The sequence below is a fragment of the Trichosurus vulpecula genome, chromosome 7, assembly GCF_011100635.1.
Source record: "Trichosurus vulpecula isolate mTriVul1 chromosome 7, mTriVul1.pri, whole genome shotgun sequence".
Taxonomy (NCBI): Eukaryota; Metazoa; Chordata; class Mammalia; order Diprotodontia; family Phalangeridae; genus Trichosurus; species Trichosurus vulpecula.
In genome coordinates this window covers 25984763-25996105 of record NC_050579.1, presented here as the reverse complement: position 1 = coordinate 25996105, position 11343 = coordinate 25984763, and the positions used below count along the sequence as shown (strand labels likewise).

Sequence of the window (11343 nt, the reverse complement as noted above, 5' to 3'; positions counted from 1 at the left end):
TGAGGTTCATCTTAGGAGCTGCCAAGCCTTCCCTATTCTGAGCATGCCCAACCAAGCAAAGGTGAAGGAGAAGGAAGACAAGGTTCTTCCTCCCTCTTTCCCTCTTTTTCCTCCCTCTTGGATGCCCAAGGCAAGCTCTGCTCAGTTTGTGGAACAGAAATTGTCATAAGATCCTAGAAATGCTATGACTCATGTATAGACAAGGGAGAAAAAAAACAAAAAAAAAAACAAGGCTGTGAAAGGCTTTAAAAGACAAAAACACACACTCACAAACACAACACAAGAAAACACACCCTACAGCCATGGATTCATCAATCTTGCAAACAATAGCATAAATCATTGTTGGGTCAAATTCTTATAAGTGGAAGACCAAAAGGACTCAATTTTCTTATTCCTCCAGAAGGCACAGTTTCCTATTCCTTTTTTTAAGAGCTTTAAGTGGGATTGAGAGCCCCAGAGGGGCTGGGGAGAGGGGGGCAAGCCAATAGATTCCACTGGCTTACATGCACCAAGCGAGAAAAATAACCTGATTTCTGTCAGCCAGCCATCGGATACTATTTTGGGGCTCATTACAAGGCATCTCTTGTTTTACATGGCCTTTTTCATTCTGTCTTTCCTCCCTAGATCTGACCACTGCTCTTGCAATCTCTGCAAATTACCTGCCTGGGCCTCATTATGTTGCAAAGGAGAGATTTCTTGTAAACACACAATGCCTCAATCTCCATGCCACCGAGGGCTTTAGGAACAGTAATGGGATGCAGAGTTGAAAGCCATTTTCCAAGAGGGAGAATGTTGCTGCTGACATGTGAGTTTGCGAGGGGTTATTCATTAAGAGTCACTCTCCTTTTTCCCCGGTCGCCCTTCTCTCTCCTCCTTTCTTTCCATCTCTCTGTCACCAGGCTCTGACGGAGGTTACTCATTAAGCTCAGGAAGTTAACATTTCTGTTTCAACAGCTCACAGACGACAAGGGATTTGGAAATTGATTATCCCACTAAAATAGATGCACTTCATTCATTATAGATCTACACAGAGAGCCTGTCCACAGCTACTGTTACAGTTGTCTGGGTATAAGGATGGATATTCATTAGGTCCCCAGTGGAGGATTTGCTGCTTTGACCCTAGGGCTAATTTAAATTGAATATTTTAAAATTCCTGCAAATAACCAATTGTGTATGACATCCCTCCCCACCCACCTCCATTTTATCTATCTTCCCCCCTTAGGAAAAGAACGGTAGGGGGAGGGGTATGAGAAGGAAGGGAAAGGAAGATTATCCCAGAGTCCCATGGATAGTAGACAACTCAGTCCCTTGCAAGGGTACACACAGCAAGGAAGCTTTATGAACTCCTGGATGGTGTTTTATTTTAGACAAAGACGTGTACAAAGCACTTAACTACCAAGCCTTATTATTGCAAAAAGAAACATGCATCAAGATAGGTTAGTAAAAACATAGCTCATATAAGCAAGCAAGCAATAAATAAACATTCATTAAATGTACACTATATGTCAGGAACTCAACTAGGTGCTGGGAATATGAAAACAAAAATAAAACAATCCCTGCCCTAAAGAAGCTTACATTCTCTATCGGAAGAATCTCTTCTATTTTTATATGCAAAACACACGCACACACACAGACACAAGCTGGGGACAAGACAAAAACAAAGGGCAAGGTATTTCTGCCATAGATCAGAAGGGGAGGAGCACACAATGCTATTCACTTCCAATATCTCAGGGATCCTTTGCTGAGACAACCATAGGGCCAGATAATAAGATACTTATCTGACATGTTTAACATCAGCTGAAACTGTTGGGGGGAGTGGTTTCAGAAAACTTGCTCCTCAGGAAGGGATTAAAAAAAGTAGATGAACCATGTTTAACCATGTTTAGTAACCATCCCCACAGTGCAAAATGTTTTTTCCATCAAAGTCTAACTCTCCCATTAGTGGAAAAATTTCCAGGTCCCCTGAACTCTCAGACCCCAAAGGGAAGTTATACGTCCTTCTGTCTATTTGTGATCACTCCATTCCATTTGCTGAAAACCCATGGAACAAGTACTAGAAACAAAACTGGCTTCTCTGAAGGGAGGGTGGACAGGAGAAGATGGTGGAGCTAGGGCCTTGGCAAGAATTGGATTTGAAATCAACTGCTAAGTTTCCTGAAGTTGCTGAATGACCAGGCATGCCAGGAACAAAGAGTCGGGGGAGTATCACATACTTCAAATATCTCAATTTGTTTTAAGGCCTTCGCTTAAGAGTCGGGAAGGCTGACAACCCTGACCAGTTCAAAGGGAATTCACAGTTGAGAAGACAGGACTGGCCTCGTGAAGGTGAGTCTTTACTTGAGAAGTCAAGGATACTTTTGCTGAACTCAGTGTTAAGTGAGCACAGCCACATAGTTGCTATAGCCTCCCCTGGGAGCCAACAAGGCCAAATAAGGCTAGAGTAAGCCGCTTTCCCACCCCCAGGACTAAGTACACATCTATCTAACCATACCCCTTCACTCCTTCCTCAGTGACTAAGCTAAACAAGTGAGTATGGCTTCTTGATGTGGACAACCTTCACATGTGGGTGGGTCATCATCCCGTCTCCCTCGGGCATGCTTTGGGAATGGTTTGGCAAACCCAAGAACACTGAAGGCTTTTAAGTTTTCCCCATGAGTCAAACCCTCCAGTCACTTGAGAGCCCTCAACTCATACAAACCTCATAAAATAAATAAATTTGAAATGACATAATGTTCTAGTCAGCCTTCCTTGGGCAGAAATTCCAACCGCCCCAGATGCCAAGAGTCTCATGCACAATATTTGGGAGAGGAGTATGCCAACAGATCTGTGATCTCATGGATGTGGATATTCCTTCCAAGGACACAGATCTCAAGCTCCTTCTGCCTGCTCAACCAAAGCAATCCTTGTCTGGGTCTTCCCTCCCATAACCCTGAGACAGGGGGTCTTCCTGACGTGCAAAAGCTCTTTACACTGCAAGAATCCCAATGAAGCGGACAAGCTGTCTACTATTTCTCCCTCCCTACCACATGACCAAGCCATGGCTTGGAGTCATGCTTCTCCATTAAGTTGTTTTCACCATTTCTTCTTTTACTCTGTATTTATAATGGGTCACAGCCTGTTCACGCCCACTCGGAGCTGTCTCCATTGACCGCTGGACGATGACCAACTTCAATGTAATTCCTCTCTGTTACTAACATGAAACATTCTGCCACCCTCCTCTAGGTTTCTGGACTTCTTTTACCTCCTGCCTAGAATGAGTTCCCTACTGGCCTCTACCTCACAGAATCCCTCTCCACCTTCCAGACACAGTGTAGGCACCCTCCTCTACCCAAAACCTTTTCTCTTTTCAAACTGTGAGTACCTTCCCTCCCTAACTAATTTGCATTTAATAATCAGTAAGTCAATAAGCGTTTATTAAACTCTTACCATGTGCCAGGCATTGTCAGTGGGCACAGGAAAAAGGGGGAGAAGGGAAACTACCCTGTATTTATTTTAAATTTATTCTGCTTGTATTTATTCCCTATATAAGTATATGCGCTTGCTGTCTCCCCCTCCTTGAAAACAGTGTTTATTTTTGTCTATTTGTATATCCAGCACTTAGCACAGTGCCTGGCACTCTGCAGGTACTTAATAAACGCTTGTAGACTGATTATAGTACTAAGCTCTGTGTGTATATTGACATGTACATATATGTAATACTAACTACTAAGAAATTTTTAGTTCTAGTACAAACTCTGTACTGATTTTTTTTTTTGGCTACGTAATTGGGGTTAAGTGACTTGCCCAGGGTCACACAGCTAGTAAGTGTTAAGTGTCTGAGGCAGAATTTGAACTGAGATCCTCTGATTCCAGGGCCAGTGCTCTATCCACTGTGCCACCTAGCTGCCCCTGTACTGATTTTTTAAAATTTTTCTTCATGCCACATAAATCACCGTTAATACCATTTGCAATTTGTGCATGTCTTGGTAGAGAATGTTGGTATCATTTTTTTTGGATAACCCCTGTTGATAAGTATTGGTCTGGGAATCTAAGGCACCATCTTTCAACTTCAGTTGTCAACAACCTCCTTTTATAGAAGTTCCTATTTCAGATTCCTGAACACCCAGTACGGTCAAATTCATTTGCAGAAAGATTAAAGATGGCTAAGCAACCCAACCAAGGTCCTGCCCCAAAGATCTATGTAGCCTAGGCTTTCAACTTACTCATTAAAGAGCATCACAAAGTAAGTGACCAAGGTGGAGTCCCAAACCACTAGTCATGGCATGCTGACATTCCTACATACTTTATTCCATTCTTTAAAACTGATCTTTCTAGAACAACTCATGATGCGATTTCCAAGTGGTTTTTATTCTCTTCTCTATAAAATGGTATGGGCCACTACCAACTAATTCCCTGCTGAGTTCAGAGTTGTAGGGAGGGAGCACAAAGGATTTGTTTCCAACTTCTGATAAATGTCCCCAGCAAAATTTCATTTATTTCTATATCTCTACTCTTAACCATAGCTAAGAGGACAATTAAAGCAAAGGCCAGACGTGAATGCTTTACATGAGGAGATAGACTGAGTCAAACACTCCCAAAAGAGCCTTGATTCTGGAGTCTGAGAAACTACATTTGGTCCCTACTGACAAGGTGACCTTAAGTAAGACTCTCAATCTCCCTAAGGTTCAGTGTCTAAGGTTCGTATGTAAAACAAGATGGATAAACCGTATTATCTCTGAGGTCCCAGATCTAGGAGCCTTTGCGATTTCATCATATAGTTTTGACCACAGGAAAAGCATATAATAATCACAGAGCTAACATAGAGCTAACATTACAGGCAAGGGAGGACAACGCATTGGGAAGGGTACCGACCTATAATCCAAATTCCAGGGGTAGCATTATAGTAATAAAAACACCATGTGTTTATATAGTTCATTTCTCAAATGAGTCTAATCTCGTAAGTGCAAATCAAAGCACACACATCCCATTTAGAAGTGAGTAGGAAAAAAAAAGGTATTATCAGTTAACTTTTTATATTATAGTTGAGAGAAAAAAAAAAAGATAAATGACACAGGGCTTACACTTCAATGGCTCATCCACAATCTGCTTTTGACGAGGAACCTGAAAATTCCCCACTTTGTTCCGTAACACTCAATTGTTTCTTCACTTGATGGAAGAGAGGGCTCTCATGTTATTAAAGCAGCCCTTTTCTGGTCTTACTAAAGAGCAAGGTCAAAGACTGAAGCTCAGACTCCTAGCGGCTTTCAGAGTCAAGTGTTATGGACTCGACATCATAAATTCACCTGCAAAGGGTCAGGGCAGAACTGATTTTGGATGGAGCCCTAAGGGATTGGGACTTAATTTTTTTCCTGTTTTATTTTAACTTACATCACTAAGTCTTTCCCTGGAGCTGGTCCGGTGGAATCCCTTGGATTCGCCGCTGGCGCTCTCACTGTCGCTGTCTCGGCAACTGTTCTGTCCAGGCTTGAGCTGAAGAGAGAAGAGAAAAGCCACAAGGTGAGAAGATGAGAAATTCAAACTCAAGAACCATATATTCTGATCAATGGGTTCTCACCATTTCAGTTTTTGTTTTTTTTTCCCCTTTAAGATGAGGGACCATTTATTTTTAATTTTTATGTACTCTTCGTGCCTAGAATATGCCTGGCATATGTTAATCTGTTCCTCCCATCCCTATAAGAATTCATTCCATCCTCATCTCCACATCTGAGAGAAAACTCTTGTCCTGCCCAGTTGTGATCAAGCACCAACTTCATGGAACCTTTAGTGGTCTCATCCTCCCTCTATGATCTGCTCTTATATAAGGAACAAAACTTTGCTTTGGATTTATTTGATTCATACTTATCATGTACATGTTGTTCCCCTTCTCTGACAGCAGGGACGATTACCTTTTTATCTCTGTCTCCCCAGTGCCTAGCCCAGGGGCCAGCACAGGGGAGGTGCTTCATAAATGCGTATACATTAATTGATAGCAAGGACAGTGAAATTCCAAAGGACTTGTTAATGAAACGTTATAGGAGTCACTGAACCTGTTAATTTTTTTTCCAGATGCCCTTAAGAATGAAATTTTTATGTGATTTTATGCACATTGTAGAGACATACCATCAAGACCAATTCCTAGGTTGAAGAGACATTTTTCTTCTGTGCCTATATCTGTCACTACTTATAACTTTCCCTCTGATAGCTTACCTCTCCAGAGTAAGCAGCAACAACTTTGGACCTCAAGCCACAAACGCCTGAGTTCAAATTCTAACACAGACATTTATCAGCTGGGTTGGTCCTGGGCAATTTACTTAACTTTCCTCTGATTCGGTTTCATCATTTGTGAAATGAGAATTATACTAGCAACTACCTTGGAGAGTTGTCGTAAGGATCAAATGTAAAGAGCTTTGCAAACTGTAAAGCTGCTCTGTAAGTTAGATATTACCATCAGCATCAACATTACTATTACATGTGTTACAAAGTAATTTCTTCAAAGGAAATTTGCTTCCCCCAAACAATGAGAGAAACAGAGCAGATATTACTATAGCTACATTAAATATAAGGATATGGAGATATAGTTTCAGTTTTTGAAGGTCACAGATTGAAGACAAGAACCCAGGTTTTCCCCTGCTTTTTCTATTTCTCAACACTCATCCTCATTCATTTGATTTCTTTATATCTGCTTTAGTATGAAATTAATGAAAATGTAATCTTCTTCATTCAGTCAGTGTCTAATAATTGGGTTTTAAATTCATCATCCCCAGAAGAAAAGATTCCAGATGGGACATTGTAGAGGTCAAGCTGGAGAGGGAGGGAAGAGTTCAGCTAAGTTTTCCACATTCTGCGGAGAAATCTACATCCAGTTTGGAATTAGGCGCATCAACACGACTCGGCTCTCCCGCTACACCTCCACCCCACATGCAACGAGTATAAGTAAAATCTGGAGATTTAGTTCAGGTCTTTTGATGTTCTTAAGTGATGATGGAGGCAGGATCAAAAAACAACCAAATTATGTCAAGCGACGTCTAGTAAGTAACTTCCCTTCCACAGCCCTGAAGGGGGCTCCTCTATTACCTGACCAAGGGCCAAGAGGAGGTGGAGTCAACAAAGCCCTGAGCTGCCAAGGAGGCAACTCCATACTTCATCATATGCCGTCTCTACAAAGCAAAAGGGTTTCATTGAAAGCCCTACAGAAAGCCCTCTCTAATCCCTTCTCCCCCACCTCTCTCATCGCTCCAAAGCCAAGCTCAAGTTTAAAGGAAATTTAGGATTTTAAGCTGTCAAGAAGCTCAGTGTTTCCAACTAATGCTCTGACTACCCTAAGCACCAGAGCTAAGCCACAAGATTTTAAATAAAGGAACTGTTCATTTGTCATCCAGTGCCTTCATTATCAACCGAGCATCAGTGATCAGATGTAATTCAAATCAATCCAATGGAGATACAAAGACAAAAATGAAAATAATCCTTGTGCTCTGGGAGCTTGCATTCTAGATGAGGAGGGGGAGGAAAACACCCAAAGGAAATCTAACCCCAAAAAATCCAAGAAAGAGGAAAAAGAATCATATATATGAACAGGTTTATAGTAGTTCTTTTCATAGAAACAAAGAATTGGAAATTAAAGATGTGGCCAATGCTAAGAGGATGGCTAAAAATGGTTGTGTATGAAGGAAATGAAATGTCATTTTTGCCTTAAGACGTGACGAAAGAGACAGATTTGGAGAAACCTATTAAGACTTCTATGAACCAATGCAGAATGAAGTGAGAAGAGGGCAATTTGAATGATAACAATAACATTGCACTAATAGACCACTTTGAGAGACATAAGAACTCTATTTAACACAGTGACCAACTACAATTCCAAAGGATCCATGTTGAAGCAGTCCTACCCGCCATCAGATAGAAAAGAGATGAACTCAAAGTACAAAATCATACGTGCATTTTCAGACACAATCAATTGGTGAATTTATTGTGCTTGATTATACATATCTGATAGGAGGGTCATGACACCTTCCCCTGCCCCACCATGAAGGGGAGGAAAATGTGACAAGGAAGAAGTGGGCCAGAGATTAGGGGTGTGTGTGTGGGCGGGGAGAGACAAGAAAGAAGGGTCATGAGAGCACTTTTTTAAATGCACAGAAGAGAAGAGAATTAAGGCCAGAAGGAAACATAGACAAGAAGACAAGTTTTGCAAGTCTCCTGATGAACTGATCACACACTTGAAAAGCAAGCTCCACATAACAGAGACTTGACATTTCATGTAAAAAATAAAAAGTAAAAAATTAAAGGATCTTTACAAAATAATTTGGTGGGAGGGAGATGGGGGAGGTATCTGAGCTGAGCCTTCCAAAGAGGTTTAAAATCCAAGAAGTGGAGGTGAGAAAGGAAAACACAGCAAGTATATTGTTGAACTGAACTCAAGCTGGTAGTTCCTATAGTGACCTATCTTTTCCTCACACCTCAGTCCCTTGAGCCCTGCTTATGCTGTTCACCCTCTCTTATTCTTTCCTTCTCTCTCAGTTCATCTTCCCTTTCTCTGTTTCTATCTCTCTCCGTCTCATACACACGTGTGCACGTGTACGTGAGCACACACACACACACACACACACACACACACACCCTTGGAAGACAGAACTTCTTTCCCTGTGTTCCTCTGTGGAGTCTAGAATCCAACCATCATCGCCAAAAGGTCCTCAATGGGCAACATCCACACAAACTCCAACAACAATGATGCTTTCAACACGTGGGTAAATTTCTTTTTAAAATCTGTTAATTTTATTTGGTTTTGTTTATTTTTTTAATAGAATATAAAGGCTTGTGATAGTGATTGGAGATTAGTCCATTGCCACCAGAAATGAACAAAAGTTGCATCGCCAGGCTTACTGCTCAGTGTTGACGGTGCCAAGAAAGGGCCGACTCCGTCCAACACATCACTGTAGCTGCTAAAATCTCATACCTACAGAATATCTAGCAATGTAAAGTCACCTTAACAGAAGTATATACCAGAAATTCAGTATCTTTCATCAAGAAACAGACCACAAATTTCTGTACTACGATAACAGACCTGGAAATGTTCTTCAGAATTCAAAGAATAAATTTCCCTGGAAATGTAAAATTATCAGTGGAAAAACTGGGGCCCATAAGACCACCTAAACAAGGGGTGGGGAACCTGCAGCCTTGAGGTTACATGTGGCCTTCTAGGTCCTTGGGTGCAGCCTTCTAACTGAGTCCAAGTTTTACAGAACAAATCCTTTTGTTAAGGGGATTCATTCTGTGAAGTTAGGATTCAGTCAACGGGCTGCACTTGAGAACCTAGAGGGCCGGCCTCGAGGCTGCTGGTTCCCCACCCCTGACCTAAACATAGCATTAACATACTTACACTTAAGAATGATATTTTAAAGAGATGCCACTATATTGAAAACTGATGAACTCCAAACCACGCAGGATGCAAAGCTCAGAAAATAGAGGCCTTATCCAAGAAATCAATACCAGGTGGGAAGAGGAAGCGGCCTATAGCATGTTTGTCATCCAGCCAGCTACAGAAGTCGGCTGGCCTGAGGATGGTTTCTTTGAGTCTACGGAAGATGAGACACCACCCTACCATGTTCACTCCATTACAAAAATTATTTATTTTATCAAGTAGCACAAGAGTCTGCTGGTCAATAAACAGAAAAGGAAAATAATATATATTAAAATAGCCACGCATCCCAGGAAAATGTCTACCTGAATTCCTTACAACAGAGATGGGAAGAACAAAGCAATATGGTGATACAGAAAATAACAGTAAGGAAAAACCAAATAAATACTCTTAAGACAAAGGCACATTCCTTCACCAAGAAACAGAAAGTGAAATAAAAAAGATAATGCATGCATGCAACTGAATCTGTCTAATGTAAATGGAAGTGGTTTACCTTAAGATCTCTAAGACAATCAAGGTTCAAAAATGGAAATAAAACTCCACCCCAATGAGTGATATCTCTAAGAACTCACCCCAAACAAAAATAGAGCACCAAATGAACTTTTATGGAAAAATAAGGGTTTGTGGTGGTGATTCAGGACCAGGCCATTGTCACAAAAACATCCGAAGGACCCCAGATTTAGTGATGAATACACGTTATTCAAAGAAATCAAAAACCATGCCACACAAGACTACAGGCTATAAAAATTTAACACCTATGGAATAGCCAGCAAGAAATGATGTGGTGGCTAGAATTATAAATGAGAAGATCCGTATTTTTTCGTGGATTGACAGAAAACAAATCACCATGATAGAAATGAGGCCTCAAATACCCTTGAGAACTCACCAAAATATTATAATGGAACCAGACAATTATCACAGACCAAAATATTGCTCATGATTGCCCAGAAAGAATAGCCCAGGACTCTACCCTTTATATCATACCGACTCTCATAAAAAGCAAACACAGGCTAGAAAAAACCAGGATTTTTCACTGTGGTTAGAAATCTTACAGGAGAGATTAGCCTCTTAGAGGTACCAGAGGAAGCCTGTCTCTGTTCTGCATTAGGTTTCAGGGTCAATACATCCCCGGGTCATTGGGACGCTGATCTAATCATACTGTTAACAGTCTTTAATGGGCAGCCAGGAAAATTGGGATCATTGTTTTCACTGCTGTTGGTGAACACCTAACAAACTCCAGCCAACAGAGCCTGGGGGAGAGAGGAGAGGGAAAAGAAGAAGGAGGAGGGAGAGGAGCAGGGAAAGAAGGGGAGGGGGGGAAAGGAGAGGGAAAAGAAGGAGGGGAGAGAGAAGAGGGAAAAGAAGGGGGAGAGGAAAGCAGGAGAGAGAGGGGCTCAGCAGGTGTCATATTTTCAATAATTTTTTTTAAAAAGAAGAAGGATATCGCCAAGGAATCTGAGCCTGGACCTCAAAGAGAACAATGTGAACAACGCAAGGCAATCCACAAGTAAGTCAAGAGTTATCTCTTTCCCTGATTTAACATTTCTAAGCAATATTTTTTCTTTTACATTCCAATCTGTGGAGAATTTTTTTGGGGGGAGGGGAAGTAGAGGGGGTTCTGTTTCTAACTAGACTATACTGCGTTTAGGTGGTAGCGGGTGGTAAGGAGAAGGAAAAAAATCTCAAGCCTAGTTTTTGAGTTTTATCTAAATTCTATGCAATTAATCAATCAAGAGGTTTTGATTAAGCACCTATGTGGCAGGCACTGTAACGGGGATGGGATTACGAGGGAAAAGAATAAAACTGTACTCAAAATGAACTTACATTTTAATGGAGGACATATCAACTACACGCAAAAACGTAAATATATGTTATGATGTTTAGGCGTCCATGGAAAGAAGATCCTTTCCCATAATTCCTGGTATATCAATCAATCAATGTTTATTAAG

General features: G+C 41.1%; 1 protein-coding gene across 2 annotated transcripts in view; it reads right to left on the bottom strand.

Moving 5' to 3' along the window:
- AUTS2 (activator of transcription and developmental regulator AUTS2) overlaps positions 1-11343 on the bottom strand; it is a 1199563-nt gene that overhangs the window by 645130 nt on the left and 543090 nt on the right. For both annotated transcript variants that reach the window (XM_036768802.1, XM_036768803.1), the window contains one exon: positions 5368-5469. In XM_036768802.1, coding sequence (XP_036624697.1) covers positions 5368-5469 — 102 coding nt within the window. The remainder of the gene's footprint in view (positions 1-5367; positions 5470-11343) is intronic.